Source organism: Bactrocera oleae, chromosome 2, assembly GCF_042242935.1.
Source record: "Bactrocera oleae isolate idBacOlea1 chromosome 2, idBacOlea1, whole genome shotgun sequence".
Lineage (NCBI taxonomy): Eukaryota > Metazoa > Arthropoda > Insecta > Diptera > Tephritidae > Bactrocera > Bactrocera oleae.
The window spans coordinates 14,329,721-14,354,751 of record NC_091536.1 but is presented as its reverse complement, the minus strand read 5'-3'; the positions used below and the strand labels follow the sequence as shown (position 1 = coordinate 14,354,751).

At 34.0% G+C, this 25,031-nt stretch overlaps 1 protein-coding gene across 2 annotated transcripts in view; it reads right to left on the bottom strand.

The window, feature by feature from the left end:
- Window positions 1-863: 863 nt before the first annotated feature.
- The window catches only part of 5-HT2A (5-hydroxytryptamine receptor 2A), a 72,578-nt gene continuing 48,410 nt past the window's right edge, over window positions 864-25,031 (bottom strand). For both annotated transcript variants that reach the window (XM_036378107.2, XM_070109529.1), the window contains 6 exons: window positions 21,428-21,652; window positions 21,132-21,330; window positions 19,730-20,191; window positions 10,502-10,828; window positions 10,024-10,320; window positions 864-8,541 (listed from right to left, as the gene is read on the bottom strand). In XM_036378107.2, the coding sequence (XP_036234000.2) occupies window positions 8,355-8,541; window positions 10,024-10,320; window positions 10,502-10,828; window positions 19,730-20,191; window positions 21,132-21,330; window positions 21,428-21,652 (1,697 nt within the window). In that variant the 3' untranslated portion in view covers window positions 864-8,354. The remainder of the gene's footprint in view (window positions 8,542-10,023; window positions 10,321-10,501; window positions 10,829-19,729; window positions 20,192-21,131; window positions 21,331-21,427; window positions 21,653-25,031) is intronic.

The following is a 25,031-nucleotide window of genomic DNA, read 5'->3' as shown; positions in this document are numbered from 1 at the left end:
GCTAATGAAAAATCAGAAAGTTCAAAAGTGCTAATAAAACCACCACTTACGTAAGGTATGCTATATTGTACCGTTGTCTGAGATAGTAACTCACACCAAATTTCGTGTAGATATCTCATCAACCATACAAGTTTTTCATACAAGGATATAATATTGATCTCTGAGTTTGTACGGAGCTATACTTGTATGCTACAGTGGTGCGATATCGACAGTTCCGACAAATGAGCAGTTTCTTGTGGAGAAAAGGACGTGTGCAAAATTTCAGATCAATATCTCATAAACTGAGGGACTAGTTGGCGTATATATAGACATAGGGATGGAATGATTGAGGCATTACATTGTACTAGTATTAAAAAAGGTGCTAAGTGGGCTTCTGCTCTAACCAGCATGTTCAAGAATTTTTTTTTTTGAACAGTATACTCAGTAATAGGCAGTAGAAAAAGAAAAGGCAGACGAGTTGGCCCTATACCCTTCAGCTTATTTAAGAGTTTCATAAGGCAATGAAGCCTAGACGAAAGCTTCCTGTCTGGGTACACTAGGAACACACAATTCTCCTAAGCGGCCCTAGACCATTCGGCTTCTTTAAAGCTGCTAGAAAGGAACTTAGTAATATTGTAGGGATCATCACAGAGCACCTGCCCCTAAATCTAACCTTTAAGAATTTGCTTACTGGTAGAATATTTGCGTTGAGAAGCAAGATTATCACTTAAGAATCTTGTTAAAAGATATTGTTTAAAACGTATGATTGAAATGTCGAAAAATGTTGACCATTACGTTACTATCTGAGCCTTAGCTTAACTACTAGCCAGCTATTAGCATTATTAATTCGAAACTATTTTCCATAAATATAAAAATACGCATGCTATATTTTTATCAATTTTTATGTATATTTTATTATGCTTGTTCTTGCTTTATAGTAATTGAGCCACATATACATACATGAGCCATATAAACATACATACACAACATTTCTAAACTAATAGACACTATTATGGTAAGCATTTACCTAATTACACCTACTAATTTTAATAACATAGCTGCGTGTAACGGTAACTAAATCATTGTAATTCAAATGATAAATACATCTACATACATATATACTGCTTCCAATACTATGGTACTTAATTAAATAAATGAACTCAGTATTAACAATTCTATTGCTACTAATTATTTATGTGTTTGAATACAATAACATCAGCTTTCGTTTAATATATTAATATAAATATATTTCGTTTTTTTTTATTAATAATTTGTAATTTTAATTTCTTTATTATGGCTGCCAGGAAGAGCCTTTAGGAGACCCATTGTTAAATGGCTACCAGGTAAATTAAAAAAATATGTAGAGAAAGAAAGCGAAGATTGAAATTTTATTTCATTATATTTGTCCATCGTAAAAATACTAAAACTTAAAATCGTATTAAGTAGCAAAGCAAAATAACAAAAAGTTTCAAAGTTTTTGCTTCATTCGCATTTTTTGGTTATTATGAATCAATGGCTCGCTTATTCTAACCATAAAAAATCATTTTCAGCGATGTTGCCAGGAGTTGCTTATAATACTTATTATTTATAGTTTCCTGGAGTACGTTTGATGTAAAATAGTGTGAGGAATTTCTCCCCAAAAAATCAGAGTACTTAAATTTTTTCGTACATTTTTTCTTGATTTCTTTAATTTTATTGAGAAAACGTAGCGAAAGTTCATGATGATAACTTATAAGAATAATATTTTAATAAAAAATGTTATGCTTTTCTTTGAATTTTTTATTTAGGAATTAGGGGTTGAACCCATTTTGATTTTTGTTCCTACCTTCCAGCGTTTATAGCAATTGCTTGTTGCCTTTTGTGAGAGTTTAAAAATTTAAAAATAAGTCTTTATATATATATCCATATATTCATTTACGATTTTAATCTATGTAACATGTATTTTTTCACCAAATCAAAAGAAAGATCTGGTATAGTAACTTCATATTGTGTACGAGTCATTTTATGATTTCAGTGTAAGGAAACGAGAGCAGAGTTTGACATGAGTGACTATAAAGTAAAAATAAAACAATTATCAATGTTGTAATTAAAAACGAATAACTTTATAATCATTTATTTAAAAAAAAAATTTAATGAAAAATTAAATTTTTTTTAAATATTTATTTTGGTTTTTAACATTAATATTACAATTAAGGCATCAAATTAAAAATATATAAATTTGCTCTTTGAACGTTGTTAAAAAATGTTGCTTTAGTAAAAAATATTATATTGTTTATAATAACTATAATACTTAAATTAGTTGATAAGAAATACAATACTTTCAACTGAAAAATGCAAATATTTGTAGTTTAATGAATATAAAGTATATAATTCTATCATTTACAAAACGTAACAGCTTAACTCGCTTCCCTTGTGGGCAAGTTGAAAAGATTTATTTTAGATTAAAACAATGAGCTGTAGAGATATTAATAACTATAAATTATTTATTATTCATTTGTTCATAACAAATCGTTCCCAATAAATATATAATTTAATTCAATATTTAATAATAATTAAATGAATTAATAATAATTAAATGAATTAATAACAATATAGTCTTAACTCGAGCGGTTCAGCTTTGTGACCACAGATACATACCTGTATGTCTATACGGTCATACATTTTTATTAAATTCGCTAGCAGAACATTCTAGTAAAAATTTAAGTCTTGTGTGTCTATGTATGTTCGTTATTTTCTAAGTTGATTGTTTTTGGCAAACGCCTTTTGAAGTTTTAGCTTTTGTCTTAAAAATACGGATTCAACCTAAACATTAATACAAGTGATTTATACAATATATTATGTGTTGCTCATACGACATGGTGTTCTATATGAATATATCACAATTAATGCATACATGGATATAAATTTAAAAAAAATCATTAAGACATTTTCTGTAGAGTGCAACAATTTTGTATGACAATATTACTTCTTTATAGTTTTAGTTTATTTGCTTTGGAGATAAAAACTATATTGCAAAAGATCAAAAAATTCCATATAAAATATATGGGAAAAGTAAAACAATGTATGCACAGTTGAAAAAAAAGAACTTCTTTACCTTGGATAATTTTTTAAGACAACAACTATAACCTCAGGGGGCGTTTACAAAAGAAATAAAAAAAAACCCTCTTAGAAAATAACGGACACGCTAATGTGTATAAGTACATAAGGGAATTTAGCTTAACAAATTACAACAAAATCTTTGCTAATATAAATATACCTATATATATTCCACCAAAATTATTTAGGGCTACAACAATATTTGTTGAACACCTTTATTAACACCAAACTACTATTTTTAACACTATTTCTTATACTCAATTTGCTTATGCCCTTAGCATATTTACATATAAATGTAATATACGTATTTATAGCAAGTCGAGAGGTACATTTACTCATATTAAATTTAGATTTTCACTTACATACATAAGTACATATAAAATAGGCGTAAATATTACAGTAATAATTTGATATTCTTTAGTAGTAAATCTTGAAGTGACTGCCTTCGTACACTTTTTTGGTTGAGATGAGTGAATGCTTATGCTTTTGCTTTTGTCTTCTTCTTTACAAAGCTGCACTTTTGCGTAACCCAACTTACACGCCCACATACAATATATATAATTGCATAAAAGCAAAAACACACAATCACATAAACACATAGACTCATATACACAAACACACAAACACATTGACACATATACAAATATAAATAACTGTTTTCTTATGTAATTCATGAAAGTGCAATATTGTATTATATTAAGTCAAAGTGTTGTTTAAGCTGATTACTGCTATGTTTTATTTTCGGTTCATTTATTTGGCTTCCTTAACACTCCCCTTCCGCTGTTCTTCCTCTGTTCATTACCAACATAAATCACTAATTAATTAAACTCTCAGTTATTCGCAGAATTTTACTAAAAGTTTTGTTGTTGGTTTTATGTTTTTCATTTTGATCCATTGACGCCGATTTTCTACTCTGAAATTCACGCTTTCCCCGCTCAGTTGTTAAACTTTGCACAGTCGCTTCTAATAAGTTTGCCTATGTGGTTGCGAGAGAGTTGAAGTTTCATTTCTGTTTAACTGTTTTTGTAATTACCCGGGAGTGCAATGAAAGGCAGTTGTTTTTATAGTTTTCCATGCTTATTAATCTGTTTTCATAATTCATAGTTTTGGGATATCTAATTAAATGGGTAGAAATCTAGGTCGAAATTTTTTTGTATTAAGTCGAAAACAAAATACTATATTTGATCTATGAAAAAACATCAACCACCACTCTCTAGAAGTGAATAGAGAAGAGGTTTAGTAGGTGAGGAGGATACTATCTCCATCTATACCGACGGCTTCAAAATTGACTGCGGTGCAGAACTCTATTGAACAAGCTTGACATTGAACTCTTGGAATCCATCAGGTACCAAGCTTTAAATGCCTATTTAGTAAAACATAACGGAGATCAAGATTTAAAGGTCTTACGATACTGTATCAAATTGGCGCATCTAGCGCTAAGTCCCAGTTCACACATGGAGTCTTTTGTCGCCCAAATCGCTTTTTGGTGGGCGAGGGGACGCCGTGGAGAGATGACGGGTGCCACGCTTTGTATAATATGCATAGAATAATAGAATTATTTTGTAAAATCGTGAATAAGGATAAAATTAAGATACTCAAAAATATTTAATTTATATTTTTAATAATATTTAGTAGTATAAAAAGTAATAATTATAATAAAAATGTAGTTACTTTTACTTTTTTATATTTACAGAAAATGTTAAGATGCTTTCATATTTATTTCGTTTAACCGCAGCTGATTTAGTTCGAAAATTATGTTATATTTTATTTAAAACAAGAAATGTATTTAATTCATGAATGTTTTGTAGAAAAAAATTTTGAGTATACAAATTAGGGGTTTTTAATAATTTCCGATAGATTAGAGAATTCCCGCCATGCATTTGGCATTGAAAATAATAATAGCGGGTATTAAATACATTCTGGTGCATTAGGGAGTTTTCGATTTTCTTTGAAAATATTAATAGCGGGTATTCAAAATATTGTTGTACCACTTTCATGGTAATTCCTTGTAAGCAAAATACGCTCAACACGCTCTAAGTGTAGCAGAACCGAACCGCGCAAACCTTTGCTAATTTCTTTGCTAGACTCTTTTCGCTCATATGAATGCACAGAGCGAGACTAAAAGAGAATTTGCCGATAATGAGTGACAAAAGAATCCCCATGTAAACGCCATTTTATTGAGCGCGAAGGAGCTGCACTCCTAACTACCTACCTAGAAATATCTTCAGTATAGAATGTAGTAGAACAAATGTTTGTTCTTTTATTTGAATAAAGAAAAAATACAAAATGAGTAACACGTTCAATTGAACTCGTTTAGAATCGCTCAGCTAATTTTAGTAACATTCAAGAGATGCATAAATACATGTGCATATTGCTCCCACAAGCATTCTAACAAATATTGTGCCATATATTCATTATAGATCGTCACACTGTTTTTGCGCAATTAGTATGCTAGCAGAGTTATCAGTAAATTTATAGGTTTTAACGTGCTCGTTTGTTAATTGTTTCGATTACAAATCATGCACACCTTTGTTATGCAATGCATGCGCTATTTCAAACGCTAACATGTATACATTGCTATTTATGGTAGATTGTTTTTCAATTTCAATTCCAGCGAAAACATAATTCATTCAACGTCAATTAAGTAGTGTGAATACAGCGATTAAGCGTTTTGTTGCTAATTTAAACAAATATGTAGCATTTTTGTATTTATAGCGTATTGGAAAAATAGTAACAGCTATGCAAGCTATTATTGGCATTAAAAAAGCGTAAACACATGAAATATTTACACAAGCGCTAACGTTTTTGCTTAATGTGCAGTTTTACTATTCTCGTATTCGTATTTTTACGTATTTGCTGCAGTGCTTAAGAGCTTACATCTCACCCGAAGGTAGTGAATTGATACCACGTAATTATTTGATTTGCCATGTAATTTAATAAATTTATCAAAACTTGCAGCACGGAGAGTGGAAACTGGTTGAAAAGAAATATTTTTACATGTAAAAGAAATGCATAACACTTTTTTTTACGAAAAAATATTGTTTATTATTTCCAAATACACACGTTATTGCCCGATTCTAATATGTTTTTTAGTCAATCATTGAGGCAAAAACAGAAAGCTTTTATTCTCTTAAAAGAAATATTTCATTGTTAAATATCTCAGCTCACTCTATTAAGGCGTTAATTAAACCAAATTGATGCCTAAAGAGAAAAGATTTAATTTATTATATTTGTTATTGTATAATCGTAGCAGTTTGAATTTTGTGAAAATGTATTCAAGAAACAAGGCTAAAAACGCAAATATTTTAGATATTCTTCAATTTTATTTCATCAAATCGAATGAAATTTAGCAAATATTACTTCAATATTAATTTGATTTTTCAATAGAAAATTTAGCGAACAAAAATTTAATATCAAGTTAATACCATTCACAGGTGCACTTTCGTAGCATAAATAGGTATAAAAAAATCTCTATACTGATTTCGATCGTTTAGTTTGTATGGCAGCTATACGCTAAAGTTGTCCGATAGTGGCGTTTTCGACAAATGAGCAGCTTTTTGCTGAAAGTGTGCAGCATTTCAGATCGATATCTCAATAGAGACTAGTTTGCGTATATACAGACGGATAGACAGAAGGACATGACTAAATCGACACTCTCGTCACGCTGATCATATAATATATAGTTTATAGGTGTCTAAAGTTTTCTTTTGCCATTATAATGGTAATTTTCACCATTAGCGCGCTAATTCTTGTTAATTATCAAACATTTTATTAAAATTGCAAATAATATTTTTTTATGAGTCGTATGTAAAGGTACAGTATATGAAAATCTATAAATAAATGAGTTTTAGCTTAGTTTTTTTTACACTTTTAAATTAATCTCAATTGGTATTGTTCAATTTATATTCGAGTTTCAATTTTTTACAAGAGTTTCCATTTCTAAAGTATTGTTGTGTTTTCGCAATTTATGTGTTAATTCAATTCAACTGTTGATTGTTTAATTTACATATAAAAAATTTTTTTTTTAACAAATCGGTATATTAAAAAAAATTCTTTTTTTTGTCAATTTAAGTGTGAATTGCGCGCAAATTAAAATATGTAAATTATATAGTTAGTTTAACAATTACTGTTAATTGAAAGTTTTTTATACTAGTGTTGTAAAAATTTCTTAGATTATGAATTAAGACTTGACTAATTGCGTGATGTTTATTGATTTTTTTATTTTTATTTTTTTTGACAGCTAAGTTGCACTCAGTTTGTGAAATTATACAACTACAACTGTAAACAAATTAAAACAACATACGTACGACCTAATCTTCAAAACTCGTTAGTTAGCATTCGCAGCGCAATCAGCTGTTGTGTGTTTTGTTTTCGCTAATTAAAATAACAGTAAAAACGTCGAAGTTACAGCTGTTAACCGCTGATTGAGTTGCTGATTGTACAGCCAAAGTAGTGCTAAATTGAAAATTACCTTACATTGTAACGAAATAGGATACATTAAAGTTTTAAAATATCTGCCTTGTTTTCCAAAAATACCACTTGCACTGACTAAAGATAAATGACAAAACTTTTCTATGTATTTATTTTTTGTTTCTTTTTTTGTTTGTTTATTATGTGGAAATGTATGCAGCTTATTCGCCATTGCTAGCTTCTACTATACTCTGTGCCTGTTTTGCAAGCAAAACTACCGTCTTTTTGGAGCAAACTTGTGTGCTAAAATAAATGCTTTCGAAGCACGAACATATTTGTTGCTGAAGTTCGCCACAACCTTTGCCTAATAATTCCTCACGAATTGACCAACTTTTTCAATTGTCTACTTGAACTGTTGGTCGTTGATACTGCATGGGAAAAGTTATAATAAACTTCTGCCAATTTACTTGTATTTATGTATACATTTGTGTGTATTTTTATATAGATGTTATAGCTACACTTATTGCCATATATGGCAACCACATCTGAATATTTATGTTTATATGTGAAAACATAGCATCACTAGGTACGAGTTATATATTTCTATGAACATTCATTCACCAACACTCCAATACGACTACAGCATTCATTTGGCATCACACACACGCACCACTCGTATACATTTATATGTATGTATGCATAGGTAACACTAGTTACATATGTATGTGTTCGTTTCGTCATTTCACCATAATTTCACCCCCTTGAATAACGTCAATTCGCATATTTATGTTGTCATTTTCAGTTAAAATAATAATTGCTGGTCTGTTTGCAGTCAGCTCACACGACAGGCAAATGAGTGCATCTCCATTTTAACACTCATCATCTGTAATCGTATAGCTGCCACGAAAATCGCTTAACGGTGTTGCATTTGTGGTTGATGGTGTCATCAAAGGTGCACCTTGAAATGAAATGGCTAATGGTAGGGCGGATGGAGCGCACAGACTTAATGCGCCGCGTCCTTCGGTGACGGAACGATAGCGTGACGGCCGACCGGAGCTGTAAAGAGAGAGAGAGAAGCGAAGCAATGGAGAGTTGAAAAAAGAGAAATCAGTTTATTTAAACTAAATCTACATTTATTACATTACAACAAATGCATTTGCATATGTACATATAACGGTTGTGTAACTGTAAAATACAAAATAATTTAATAAAACTTATCCTGCAAGTTTCATAAATTAAATTAAAAATTGTGGAAATATGGAAGAGAGTATGTACAAATATTTTATAAATGTCTGGTGGATTTTATTAATAATTTTTTTTTATAACATCTATATTATATATTTGGGAACTTGATATCGTCTGCGAATGGCGATCGCTTTTAATTATGTCCGTACAGTTTAGGAGTTTTCTTTTGACTGCGAGTTGAACTCAAAACTCACTGAATAGTCATTTAGTTGTTAGCAGTCAGGTCCTGATAGATTGTTTGAAATTCAAAAGAATTGTAACCAACGTTGGAGCTTCTTATTCTGACTAAATTGTTTTGGGACAAAAGAAGGAACTCTGTGGAACTACTTGATGATTTTAATAGTTTTTGAGCCTTCTGAATTTTTTTTTTAATTTGACTTTCTGGCTAACTGACAGCTATGGAGCCTTAAACTTATTATCATATCCCTTGCTAAAACTAAAAACACGAATATTCAGAACAGTGAAAGAAATTGTTTGCGTAATTTCCCTGCCCGTTCATTGGTCGGTTCTTTTTGAGTATATATCTGTGATAAAGCTTAATAAAATTCTAATATATTCATTTACAGACACAAAAATTCTCCTAAGCTGTTAGTAATTAGAGTCCGCAGGTGAAATTATTTCGAATTTACAGCAATAGGTCAAATTCTTCGCTAAAAGCAGGTTGTAATCTTCGCTGTGTTAATAATCTATGGTATCTGAAACTAACATAAATATTTTTTTTTTAGCCAATGCCAATTTTTCGATTGTATTCCTAGTATTGGGTAGAAATAATATACGGAAACAAAAACTCGGATAAACATTAAACAAATAAGTTTGATAAGTTGTAACAGTATATATCCAAATTTGCCAAACTACTTTTAAAATGGGTTACAGTAAAATGTCAAACCGCGCCAAGAGTTCTCATTCAATCCGTTAATATCAGGAAGACATAACAAAGCTTCTGGGTTAATGGATGTTACATGATGTAATGTTAAAATAACCTGTATGAATTTTGTTCACGGCTCAAATCCTAAATTAAATTATTTTTAAGGAAGATTTTTCTAAGACCTGTATTGCTTAAGTAGCTAGAAACACAGTCCTTCGCTAAGAATAATGCCAAAAAGAGCAAAAGAGTTTTAGCAAATCAGTTGTAGAAGAAGGTATAAACATAAGTAACCCACATAATATTCCACTGATATAAACAACCAAATCGATAATTTTCGCGATAATATATTCCAATCGAATATAATTCTACATTAAATACGCATTTGTAACGTTAATTAGTGTATAGTCAAAATTGAATTGTTCACTTACCGCTCGCAATTGCACTTTAGTAGCCGTATGAAAGCCGCACGAAATGTTCGATTAAAAATTGTATAAATAATGGGATTTATTGTTGATGAAACATAACCGAGCCAGAGGCATGTGTCCACAACATGTTCGGGCACCTGACATGTGGGGCAAGCGGCGAAAATGATGTTCAGTATGAAAAACGGTGACCAGCAAAGGACAAAGGTGAAGAAGACTAAGCCGAGTACTTTGGTAGCTTTCTGTTCGGTGGCCACTGCATTGGCGGATAAGCTATTGCGTTTGTTGCGATTATTTAGGAAGCTACACAAGGAAAGAAAAAGAGTGAGTGGGAAAGAGAGAGAGAGAGAAACCGACAAAATTAAAGGATATAGAAACACAAATTAAATCAGGGTTGTGCAATATAATTAGATGCGCGACGCATAAGTGCCTAGCTGCGTGCTAGTCGCATAAGCACGAATATGCATGCATGCATAGTGCTCACCGCAAATTCAACGCTGGCGTAGTAACATTATTCAGTGAGAATTTAAATGCTTTCAGCTTGTGGCGTCGTGTTTCACGCATTAAGGACTCGGGTGTTTGTGTGCTCTGCTCACAAGTGCCACCGTGCTGCTTTGATAGTAATGTACTATTACTGCCATTGTTGTTGGACGTATTGCCGGTGATGCTGCTAATGACATCCTTTCGTAGGTTAGTGTCGTTTCCGCCGCCGCTGTTGATCAGCGCGCCACCCGCCGTGCCACCGTTTGTAGAGTAACCCAATTGTGGTTGAGAGGCGCTCACACGCACCGATGCATGTCGATTAGGATGTCTGTAAAGGCATAAAATGGAATTCATAAAAAAGTTACAAATTAGATTAAAAAATGAATGAGGCTTGCAAATGTATTTATTCGAGTTCGGTAAATGGCAAGGCAACTGATTGCAGCGATACTGGTAGCGTATTTGCTTTATTGGCTGCCTGGTTCAGTAAACTATTAATGAAATGGACATTCATAGAGAGAATATCGGAAAAGTATTTAAGAATTAACATTTAGATGCCGTGAAAAATATCTGAAATCGGGATCTAGACTGCTAGTCATATATGTAGCTATTAACAATCGTTTGTTGAACTAAAAACATTATTACTGAAATAATTTAGGAGTGCCGCCGAGTTGGCAGTTGCTGATCGCATGTAAGTCCGTTTCTTCAGGTTACGTAGACTCGATTGTCGTATGAACAGTCCTTGCCCATTTTTAACTTATTGTCGGCGTCGAGGAAGCGGTACCGTTTAAGAGAAGACAACTCATTAATATCAACAGCCAGAAAATATTTTCACGCAATTTTATTGATATTACCGATTAATACGAGTATATATAAAGCTTGTAGGAAGATTGGTGGAGGAGTAAACTGTCGGGAACTTCCTCCAGCTCCAGGTTTAGGCTTTCTGACCACTGCAGCGTTTCCCAAGCGGTGGTGGCTGCCATTAAGGTAGCAGTAGATCTAACGCTCCGCTGCGCAGCTTCCTTTACAGTGGCGACTATCCACTCCGTTAGTAGGGCAGCGATATCAGCTTTGAGTTCACTGACTGTGCGCTCAAGACTAGTGAAGAGATGTCTAAACGCCTTATCTCTAGCATCGAGTTATTTTACGATCACACTGGTTTGGATTCTTGGCCACAGCGATGTTGCGGTAAACTGTAAAGCTAATAAGCTTGGTAGGACAGGTACTTCAGTCTCAATAGCTGCAGAATCGGAACGCTTAGGAGTTCAGTTGGCTTCTTGTGGACTATTGAGCCTCAGACTAACTCAGCCAGCGTTGGTCAACTACCAGCAGCTGTAAAGTCATAAGGCCTTTCTGGCCCAGGGTAAATCGGAAGAAGTCTAGGGAGGTCTCCGCTTACAGCAAGGTCCACTTTTCAGTTATTTCAATACTTTCTCTTCGAATGTGCCGCTCAAGGCAAAGGCACCTATTTGTGCAAATTTTTATTCGGACATCTTGATGCAATTTAAATTTTAGCCGCGCTTGTATGAGTATGTGTTCTAAGTGAGTATTGTTGATATGCTGACATATTAAGTCTAGTGTTTTGTGAGGTATATTATACCTATTGGAATACGGACTAAAACCACTTATTAGGAAAATTATAAGTTTATAGGAATTTAACTCGTATCGTCATATCGTCGATTAGTTTGAGGTGCTACAAGCAATCATTAGTTGAACAAAACTATTATTTAGTCTATAGTGGCAACATGTTGCGAGAGTATGAACAAATATTAACGCACTTAAAATAATCTCTCATAACATCTGCAACTTAAGAGTGTCTTCAAAATCCGAAAATAGCTACGGCTAATTGGATTTATTACATTCCGACATGCTGCCTCACAAAACCATCGTGCTTCGCCAACAACTTGTCTTGCTAGCCGTAGTTTCGTAGACACTTAGCTGCTACGCTTTGATAATTGTTGTACGAACTTATAAACTGTATATTCATGTTATGGTTAACTAACAGAGTGCAATTGGATTACTTTCCCTCCTGCGGAAAGCTACATTCGCTACAATTTATAATATAATTTCACAAAGATTAAAGTTATATTTTTAGCACGAGCGATCTAGCTGGAGGCGTTGAGGAATGAAATTTGAATGTGTTGCGACTAACTCTTAGAAATATTGACTTGAAAATGCAGTGGCGTAAATAGCTAAATTAGATTATATGAGTATGTAAATAAGTTTGCATGGAAAATGTTTTATAAGTTATTTATGGGTGATTTATGCAGACGGCATAATTCGCAGCTCAGTTAGTTTGGATTTATGCCAGTTTATCTCAAATTATGCGAGTTTAGATAGCAACAATGTAAAAAAATATTGTAAATACATAGTAAAGAATAGTGTTTAAGAAGTGGTTTTTTTGTTTCTTTATCGAAAACCTTGTTATACTAATTTTTATATTTCTGTTTCGGTAATTTCCGGTGAGGCTGCAGCGCTTGATTCTCCTTTTCCTGTTTTCTTTCTTACAACTGTTTGGTACATTATTTTATGCTAAATAATATTTTTTTCCCTAAATAATGCTTGCCTTGAAAGGATCGTGCAATTTTAATATATAATACAAAGTGCTGGCGGAGGTAATGGAAATTTCTAATTTAGTAGAATAAATATGCTGAAAGAAAATAAATGGGATGCCTTATTATATATATAGCATTATAGAGATAGAGAGAAAAAGATTTAAGAGCAAGATAGGCAGGGAGAGAGAGAGAGAGAGAGAGAGAGAGAGTGAGATGAATAAAGGTTAGGTTTGCTGAGGTTAGGTAAAGGTAAGATAGATTACTGCAGCTTTGAATTATATTTAGAACGAAAAGAGAATAAGTCAGTGGAAAATCTGAAGAGAAATCATTTAAGATTTTTATTCAAAAAAAGTATAAGTATAAGTAAGCCTTTGATAATAATCTACGCCAAATATCGTGTAGCTGTCTTGGCAAATAAGTTTTCCTTAGAATGACTCAATTTTGTTCGGTCAGTTTGTATTACAACTATTTGCTTTAGTTGACCGATCTGAACGATTTCTTTTAAGATTGCAGCGTTGCCTTAGGTAATATTCTATGCAAAATTTCGTAAAAATAACTTGTCAAACAAAAAAGTTTTCCTCACAAGGACTTGAGTTCGATTGGTTTGTATGAAAGCTATATGCATGTTATAGTTGTTCAAAATCGGCTCTTCCGACAAATGAGCAGCATCTTGGTAAGGAAAGGACGTCTGCAAAATTTCAGGTCGATATCTCAAAAACTAAGAGACTGGTTCGTGTATATACAGACGGACATGGCTAATCGACGCTGATTATTTATATATGTACTTTATATATCTCCCACTTTTCCTTTTTGGTGTTACAAACATAGTGGCAACCTTATTATACCCTGTTCAGGGTATAATGACACGATCATGATTACCATTATAATATTCAATAGTTGCTTAAAAGCTCATACTCTAGAGTAATAGCAATGTTTATAAGAAAGCTTCTATTCCAATCAAATAAGTCGGTTTTTATTGATCCGTTAATAACTTTTCGAATTCAGAGACTCCAAGCAGCTTCTTCTGTATTTAGGGAAATAAATAAACTTTAACGATAAAAGAGTGCATTGTCCACTAATTTATGTATATCAGAGAAAAAGAGAGTTTGTGGCTATGTTCAAGGGAGAGGTACTGGAAATTCTATCACGTGATCCTTCAAGCAAACAGTGGTCTACAGTTTAGAATGTATTGATAGTTTAGCTATGTAAATATAACATTTTAGCAATTGACTTGACTTTAAACGCTCAAAATGTACTTACATATATATGTGATGCAAAGCAATGCTTAAAAGCTTTAAAGTCTTTGCGTCTACTCGGCGCCATGTAAAAGCGTAAACAAACTCAAAAAAACACAAACAACTCGCTTAGTGCTTTCGTATTCAAGTAAAATTATAAAACAACAAATCTTTCGAGAAAAAAGTCAAAATAAAACTATAATTAGAAGTGCTTTAGCAGTTTTTTGTTGGTTAACACTTGCCGCTGAGGAGAAAGTTTCATTACAAAACGGTGGTGTGGGAAAAAAGCAAGTACAGAGTACTTTGAAGCAAGTGAAATTTCGAAGAAACGTAGAATGAGAAAGGTATGCGAGTCTCAGCTTACCATGAATTGTTTATAGAAATGTATATGAGTTTACTTGTAAAGTGCTTGGTAAAGAGTGCCGATGCAAGTGCCAACAGCGGGAGTGAAAATTTTCCAGAACGCCAATGCACCAGCGGCACAGTCAGCTCAGAGAAGTCAAAGGGCCAGAAGTGGATGAACGTGAATGTGCACATCTATATAGTTGTTTCTACGAAATTGTGGCCGAGTTAACTTAAAGTGCAGCGAGTATTGTGCCACCAGCAAGGACTGTTAAAGAGTGGCTAGCCACAAGTCTTATGTTTCGCCGCAATGCTGAAGTGGAAGGCAACACTTGGCGATTTATGTTGGTAAAATATGCTTGAAAACAATTAAAATAGCGGTGATGCAGTTTAAAGTTGACGGAAAAACAGCTGGTGTGGCTATCGGATCGAATTATTAAATTTCAGTAGTCTAATTTAAGGTGCAGCTGATTTGGGCTCATAAAGTCTGAAACTAATTTCCATTTAGGGACAATAACTTTTTCTGAAACTTTAGGAAAATAAAGAATAACTAAAAATACCTATATAAAGACTGCAGACCAACTAGTTAAGAGAAGTCTATATCAATATTTATATTAGGATTTATTTCAAAAGACAATATTTTTAGAAGAAAAATTAGTAAATTAATAAATTGTCATACTTATTTTTTGTATTTTATATCTGCAAACACATCTTATCCTTCTTATGAAGAGCTTCAAAGTGACTAATCGAATAAACAACTGGTATAAATAGACTGGCATAATTAAATAGATATAGTATAGTGATAGGTATAGAAAAGGAGAGAGAACAAGCTTTTCTTTCCGAAATTAAGACGAGTTCCAAAGTACAGATTAATACAATTAGTAAAAAGAAAGATGAATGAGGAAACCTATGAAATAATTTAAGGTATACTAGTTCAATATTAAAAATAAATTATGTGTAGACTCGTTCTGAGGGATGATATTTAGTCACGAATAGCCAGAATTAAATTTTCGTGGGGATTCGATCTATGACTGGTACTTTTTGATAAATAGAAAATTTCGTTGAGAAGTTTTCAAATTGTTTAGAAAATACAAACGTGTAATTTTTATTGTTTGGAACAATGTATTAGATATTTTTAATTCTTTAAACAGATTATCCATGAAATGAGGTTAAACTATGAAAACCACGTTGTAATCAAGTACTTACACCACCCGAGCACTCGTATCAAACAGAAATGTATTCGTATATACGAGTATTCACTTGATTCGATCAACCATACAATACATTCGCTACTGCACCAAATACTTGTTTGGCCTTGGCGTATTTAGAGGCTCCGCTAAGTGGGTCAGACCAATTTGCAAGCTTTCAATTATGCCTTTAAATATATAATTTTGTGATACTGAGTTGTCTACACTAAAACCGAGAAGTACTTGAAAAGACCTCAATGAAATATTTCTACAATATTTGATATAATATTAACATTATAAATTAGAGATATTAAGATTTTAGAGAGTCATAAGGGCTTTACTGGTTAACAAGAGACAAGGTCATAGGTATGTAAAAAAAAACAAAGTCTGTCTTCTAGGACCATTTCTTATAGCAGCGTTAGTCTTAGAATTTACGACGAGTGATGATGGCGGAGAATTTCTCATAAACTATTCTTATAAACAATTTCAATGGATTCTTATATAATACATTTATGAAAGCAACTATGAGCTTAAACGCCGTAATTGAGTAAAATAATTTTTTATGGACGAACTGCTTTTTCTTATTCATTATGTCTATTTCGAGAAGGTTTTTCCATTCAATTATTTCCTAAAGTGTTTGCTTGTAAATATTGGTAGGTGTCCTGTGTCTGTTAGGAGACAACTCTTGGATCACATAGAACTGTATTAAAAGAAGTTTGCACAAGCGAAGCTTTATTGTTTTCCTGGTGTCTTGCTCTTGACATTTTCTGCAGTTTTCTAGAAACTGTGACCAGTGAGTATTCCAATCAAGTTCTTACTTACCAACTATCAAGTGGCAGTAGGAATTTTTTATATTTCCGATCTACAGTTTTACACATGACTTTTGCAGTTTTGCACCCAGTTAGATCGTTCGATCGCGTTTTGATTTTCCTTACCATGCACCTATCCAGATCGTCGTATAGACTGCGCATGGGTTTTCCAATGTTGATCACATATTCGGGTGACAGCCATACACCACTCTTTGCCCTCCGCGTTCACTATCTCATTGCCCTCGATGCCTTTGTGACCTGGCACTCAGTAGAAGTTAACTCGCTTGCTTTTGGTGATACTCTCCACTGCTGCTCTACTTTCCAAGACACTTCTGGCTGATATGCGAAACAAGGTTAAAGCCGTGATTGCTGCTTGGCTGTCCACGCAGATATTAACTCTGTAGTAATCGACCATTACTCTTAGCAAATAATTCGGTATAGCAGATACTTTTAGCTGTTGAATGTGTCTCCTTGAATTGATATTAGAGAATATTGATGAGGATAGCTATAAGCCAAGCGCTTATTAGATTTACCTAACTAAACATGGCTCGTCTGCAGTGATTTCTCTAACAATAAACAAAATTTCAGCCATTTAGCTAATTGGCGACTTGTGTAAGAAATTCACAAGGAGCCACCTTAAGGCCTATGCGCGCCATCAGACGTCCACCCTACTTCCATAAATGTTTTCTTTTTTCAGCTGGTCCTACGCTGCTTGGCTAAGAATGCTATCAATAATTGATCAGCTGACAAATTGATCAGAACTGAATCGATTATTGCATCTAAAGCGGCAAGCGAAAACTAAAATCCGCTGGTAAGACATTTAAATCCATCAGACAGCTTAGTGGTTTGTTGTAAGGTTAAAAACTTAAGTGTTTCAGATTTCAAGGCACCCTTAAGTCTATAAACTTACTAACACATAATGTATCTATGTATATATGTAAGTTCGTTCCCTAATAGCACACTTGGATAGCCAATCACCCACACACAGACATTTGACTTAGTTGTTTATGGCAAAAACCGATTTAGCAAGAAAATTGCAGCAAGCCAACGCTTACGATTACAGTAAACAATGGCGATGGCATGTAACTGCGGTTATAACGGTACAACTGCACATAAATACCATAAAAATGGGTACATGTGTTTGCATATGCCTCCACTACAAGCCTTTGCAACTGCAATCCCTTTTACACATATAGATACATATACATATATATTTTTTGTAGCTTGTGTTGCATTGTTGTGTAAGTACACGCAGCTGCTTCGGCGCTTATTTGGCCGTTTCGCGGGAATTGCTGTTTTTCGTCGCACCGCTATGATGGTTAAGCGCCACAGTTATGCATTTGTACTTTTACACTTTTATATTTGTATGGCTGTGTGCGTATTTATATGAACATTTTATGGCCAGTCCATTGGTTGCAAAAAAGTTATTGCCTATTTAAAGGTAATAAAGAAAGTGTGTTGTCCGCATTTGCCATATTTCATCTAAATTGCACTAAAAGTACTTTTGAAGTAAAAACTTTATTTTTAGTAGCTCTGAGAGCAGTTCATACGCACACATACATACAATAGTATAAAAAAGGTGTATAAAAATATGAGGAAGCCTTTTATTGCCACGCGACAAAGTGGATATTTAAAAGAAAAAACATATTAATTTGTTTAAAAAAAATGTACGGTTATCTTTTATGTTTAATAAAATTTTAAATTTGGGCAAATTTAGTGGTACTTACGAATGCAATGCGAATAAGAGCAATTCTTCTGTGTATATGGAGCCGTTAAGGTTATGTTTATAAAGAAGAGCATTGGTTTTGTTAAAAAGAGCATTGGATTTTATTCTCTTAATCATGGCAAAGTTTCTTCTTCCAACTTTTCGAAATCACTTGGAGTCCATCAAAATTTTGTTGAGACGGCTAATGTCAGCTTCGGCTATGTCCTCTGGCTCACCGATGGTAAGACTGCCGATGTGTTTCAACCTCAGTCTTGCAAAGGCTGGACAATGGCGCTTGGTGCCACCTTACTTACCCTTCTTCAGTGTTCAGTAAGAACCCCTACGATTACGGCAATATTAAAGGAACCTGGTCGTTGGTGCGTGCTAGAACACAAGGCGCCAATGGAGTTCCAACTCGGTCCTGTTCCGATATGAGTGCGGCAAGGGTGTCCCCTCTGACTAGCTTATCGATTTTGCAGTTGCCAGCGATTCCGCTATGATCAGGCACCCAAATGAGTCTGATGATGAAGTAGCTTGATGTTATTTCAGACTTCTAAAAAAGACTGAAATCCTAAAGTTAAGATGGACGGAGAGCTCCTTACAGAAAATTCCCTCTCAAATCTTCCCTCCTAGCTTGGAAACATCTGTGAAAAAGCTCTCTGCGTATCTTTTCCAGCGACTCCTCTCCATTTACATATTTCTCGTCGGTATGTGGGCAACGAAAAAGCAGCCTTTAGTGGCCTCTGCGACGGAGTGATTAAATTTTTCAAGAATACAGTAGTAGGAGAATATATTTCGGTGTGTCCTTGTTCGGATCCCTGCATATACCCAGTGTTCTTGAGCCTTTGAGCGTCAGTCTCGGCTACTTCTTCACCCCGTGCAAGAATGTCGCTGACGACAAAATCAGGGAGATACTTCAAGCGATTTACCATCAGTTTCATTGATTTATTTACGGTGTATCCGTCGATTGTGGGCTCTCGTGATCCCCTTTCCACAAAAATTTCACATTGCTTTTCTACTTAAACCCATTCGTCTAACATTCTTCTTGCATGATCCGCTAAGAATGCCAAACTCAGTTCGTATTTCTGCCTTAAGATGAAAAAGATCATCGAAAATCACGGGAATGTTGACAATCTTAGAAGTGTTCACCTCTACCGGAAGGTATGAATTTGGGTACAATATAATACTTCTTACTGGTTATATGTTCTAATGTTACCAAGTCTACATCATAGTTACATATACTATATATATATATCTTAAAAAATATGCGCAATATTGACTAGGTGTCAAACTTAGGGAAAATGTCGCTATATTTATCGTCTCTTTATCTAAGACCTTTTGTGCAGCCTTATTGGTTTTGATTGCCCGCAAACCGCCACTTGCCTCTCAATGCACTTACCTGTCCATGATGTTCAGATTGCCGTGGGTGCGCCAGTAGCTGCTGTGCTGCGCCGATTGTGATTGCGTCAGCCGATCCATACCACCGATGTCGCGTGTCGGGGACTTAATGCGCACTGATGCCGTTGATGTGTGACGCATGCCGCTGCGTCGAAAGCTGGTGTGGCATTTGAAAAGTGCACTGCCAAAGTTGGTGCTACTACCATCTGCTTTGCCGCAAACGTTCAAATAGTTTGCATTGTTAGCATGTCGCAAGCTGTGTGTTTGTTGCTTGTCGCAATCACTGTTGCCTGTGGCGTTAATAACTCCATCATTTTTCGCGCTGAAATTGCGATTGCTATCGCTGCCACAATATTTGCTGTAGCTGGTGTGACTATTATTGCTTCGACGTAAGCTGTTGTTGTTGGGCAGTTGCAATTGCTGTTGGCTTTGCTGCGGTCGTATAGTGAAACGGCCACCCAAACTGGTGAAGAAAATATGAAGATAGAAGAATTTTATATAATTTTCGAATGAAATAAAAATACAAAATATTTGCAGGTACAACTTTTCACATTGAAATATTTATTAACACGAAATTACTATGACGTGCTTTTCAGTAACCTTGAATGTAATGAAGTAATGAAAATATTAAATTTCGGCTTGGATGCTTTTAGCAAAAAAGAGTATAAAAGGATTTTTATATTGATTTTTATCGGAAATGAATGGCATCTATAAGAAATAGTGGTCCGATCTATAGGTATATGTAAAGATTCGCGGGTTTGTAGCGATGCTTTGGATAATAATGCCAAATTGCGCAAGATTTAAATTTGCCACCATTTATGTAGTAAAGTGTTCATAACCCTAAAAAAGCAAATCGACAGGTGACAGTTTAAGCTTAGTAAAAATGGAGCGTTACATGATAAAACAACGTGTCTTCATTATTGAACAATAATGAGAGGTTGGTAACATATCATACAGCCCGTGAAACACTTCAGTTACAGCATGAGATATTTCCAGGTTGTGTACTCTCGTTTTGGTGATCAGAATTTGCACCCTAGATCGTGTGATTTAGCCCCATTATATTTCTATTTGTGGCGTTATTTAAAATCATACGTCTATTGCAACAAGCCTACATTCAGAAGGAGATTCAACGTTCCATAAACTGAATTCAGCCACATTTATGCAGAATAGTCATGGAAAATTTCAAAAAACGAGTGCGTATGTATATGGAAAGCCGTGGAGGCCATTTGCCCGATGTGTTATTCCATAAATAACCCTATGATATGTACTTTATGATTTACTAATAAAATTACAATCGAAAGACTAAAAACTGTGTTTTTTATTTAGTTATAATTTTATGTTAATTTTAGGAAAAGCCTTTATAATATCACTAAATTCATAATATTTATGCTAGTACTGCTTACCGTCGAAAGAGTTCACTTTCTGGATGCTCGGCCGCAAAGCGCGCTTTTTTACGTAGCAGTGGTATTGTCAAAGCATAGGAAGTGAGCATTATTAGCATAGGAATGTAGAACGCCACAAGCGAGCCGAATACAAAGAAAGCGCGATTGTTTATGACGCAAATATTCGGAGCCGGCATGATGTTGTGCTTATTGAAAAGGCCTGCACGGAGAGAAGATGTAGAAAAAATAGGTAAAGAGAGAGAAAAAAATGAGTGAAGCTTGAATGCAGTAGAAATCATATGCTATCCGATACTTACCCAAAACTGTTATTGAGCTAGATACTATCATTGCCATAACCCACACAATGGCGATCTTAATGCCAGCCAAGCGTTTCGTCGAACGATGTCGCGATCCCAACGGATTTCGTATGCCCAAATACCGTCCCAAGCTGATGAAGCACATATGCAGGATACTCGAGGAGCAAGCCAATACATCGCACGTTACATAAATGTTACACCAAACGAAGCCGAGTGGCCAGTAACCTTAAAGGAAAACAATAAAATAGAGAAAATTATTATGTTAAATATTTAGCTTTAGGTACAGCTAAGCGAATATACATAAACAAGTAGGGTAAAAACATTTGCATTTCAAAGTACGGAAGTAAATGAGCGCAAACGCATTCCGGTGGGCGGTGAGGCGTTAGAATGGTGAGTGGAAAATATATTGAGTCGAAATGAGGTCAATAGGTTGTAGCTGGTGCTGTCATTGAAATAATTAATAGCTGCAGTTGAAGAACACCTTTGTCTGGGTCACAAAATACAAGGTTATGCTAAAGCGTGCGTAAAAACATTGAATATAACATAAGTAGAGAGTAAAACTGTCTGCATAACGGCAAGAGGAATGCAGGCGTCTAAAACAATAGAGTCGAGTTAATTGAAAACGAAATGGTAATAGTATTATTTATCTTGGTCGGTTGGGCAGAAAAGTAAAACTGCAGTTTCATTGTTGTATCAGCTGGTCTTGAAATTTTTACAATTTTATGGTGGGTTGAATTACCGTTACAAAGGCAGAAAGCAAGTTTAATGGATTTAATTAAGTCGAAATTTTTGTTAACTCTTTGTTCGTTCCAAAAGTTGTGAGGTATACTTGCATATAGTACAGTTGATTTAAATTTTTTTTTGTAGATAGAGTATCATCTCCGTATATATATTTTTGAAATTTAATCAAAAAACATCTTCTGAATCTCAATTAATTATCATTCTAATCATCTCGATTAGTTTTAGATTAACGACATTGGCTCGCATCAATTAAAGTGAACGTTTGCTTAATAACAAAGATAGAATTTCTCATATTCGGGCTTTAGTCCATTTCTAATTAGTTAGAGCTTGTTTGATATCTACACATTTTTCCGTCTCCCTAGCCACGTATATGGTTACAGGTGGATGCGCCCGAAAAAATTGACGAGATTTCGCTTTTATCTAGAAATTTAAAAGTACTAAGAAAAGTTGCTTAATATCAGAAACTTGGTTAATATTTAATTATACGAGGGCTACCTTTAACATTTCGGTATTAGAGAACAAAAATAAATATTAATAATCGAAAATCAAAAATTTGAAACATCCATACAGTCGACTGCTGCCTACTTTTGGGCTCATACGCGTAAATCCACGATTCATCTCCTGTCATGATGTCATAGACGTGCTTGGGCAGCTATTGTATTTTTTTAACATTTCCCCTGACTTGATTTCGATTGACAAACTGTGTGGAATCCACATTTTTTTTTACAATCAAATCTTAATTCAATTTTGAATTTATGCTGGTCCCACTAATGCCTATGGTAATCTGAAACTCACGATAAGTCACATGACTTGCAATATCAGTTTGTGCACAGCATCAAGAGTTTCCGGAACAATAACTGACCTTCATGAAATTTGTTTTGGAGTGACCTACGACCTAATTTACGACGAAAGTTATAAAACAAAAACCGCGAAAATATTCGCGAAATGAATATTTTAAGTTACTGTAAACAACACAAATAGCGCTCGTATGTCAAAACGTTCTGAGTATGTATAACATCAAAAATGCCAAACTTCACGATAAAGTTGTGACAAACCCAAAAATGTAAAACGCAAACTACGTATAATGACAGCATTGGATCGGTTCTAATCATATTAAATAACACCTAAAGGTTTAGGGCAAATGACTGTTTATTATTGTGGCGCTTAAATTAGACTAAAAAGTAGTTTTTCAAAATATGTGTGAAGCCACTCTAAAAATTGCGACTGCATATAATGAGAAATCATAACAAAACGTGTATCAAAATCACAATTAGAATGTCCTTCTAAAAAATGGTGAAAGCTCAGGCAGCAAATAGCAAAAAAAAAAAAAAATTGGAAATAATTCTGATTTCTGTTTCTCGACAGTGTACTATTCGGAAACGTACAATAAATATTTTTACGTGAGGTGAAAAGATCAATTGCTAGCCAAGTGCTCACTATCGAACTGAGCGACAGCAATTAATGTACATCATAAATTTTGGTAACGGTAAAATCGCACTTAAGTCATTCGGTTGTGTTTCGGTGTATGTGTGGCGTTGTGTGTGTGCTTTAGAAATAAGATTCCGGAATACAAAGAGATAAAAGTTTTCCGTAAAGGATTAATGCTTCAGTGTTGCTCAGTGTGAAAAGGATTTCGGATTTCTCAAGTGCGTGTGTTTTTGTATGTGTATGCTAAACTCTTATGTTGCCGAATGCGTTAAAAGGTTAAAAATATTCGTATTTCGCCGAAAAAGGTTAGATTTTACGCATAACTACTTAAATGACGAATAAAACAAGCACATTTTCGTCTGCATGTCCACTAGAAGTGAGTTTGTTATATGAGAATATATTTAAGAGCGGAATTCCATTTGCACTATTGCCTTGAGAATGTACATATGTGTGCGCATGGCAACATATGTTTTGCGTAGAAACATTGCTTTGTACAAATGAAATCAGGTTGTTCCATTCGTACAACATTATTCTTTTACACAGTCGGAGGTCTGTGTGAGGCAATGTGACTCTGATACTATCAACATTGCTTGGGATTCTTTACATATGTGCAAAGAAGGTTTTCAATTCAGTATGAGTTCTTTAAATACAATACTTTAACATAGCAAGAGGCAATTTTGATAGAATATTTAAGGCAGACCTATAGGTATGAAATTCATATTGGTATCTGTCGCATTCAATTGTAATCCAGAAAGTTGAATGCAAAGTTTAATAACTTTCTTACCGGAAAAGCAAATTTATTTATTCAAAATTAAAAAAAAAAAATTTAAGATTATCGAAAACAATATTCAGTTTTAATTTCGTTATCCCGAAATATATTTTTTTTGGGTACACCAAAAAATTAGATTGTCATTTAAAAACATCTATTTTTCAAAAAAAAAATTAAAAAAAAAATTGTTTGCCAAAAGCAGATTCTCAAGACACGTAAATACATATAAATATGCTATCTGACTGACTATTCTATCAGTCTGATTGATAGATGCCTTAGCTATGATATCATCTAAGCATTGTATGAAAATATATTGAATTAGGTTGCCAACTGTTTAAAAAACCACTTCAATATTCCAAAATATTTAGTACTGTTTGGCATAAGTCTTCGCCGAAGAATATGCTTGACCAAAACTGTGGACGAAGAGAAGTTTTATCTTGATATGAGGTTATGTGAGTTCATAATTAACTGACATTAGCTGTTCTGATCATTGAGCTAATTACATACTGATTTTTTGATAGGTTTTTAACAGTTCCTAAGTTCCATAAATGGGCAACTATGAAAGCATAACCAAATCTACGTGCAGAAGCCTTTGAAACCCATTGTAAATGAAAGACAAACAAAATTTAAGCAAAAATAATTACGAGCTATCTGAGGTCGGAAAGT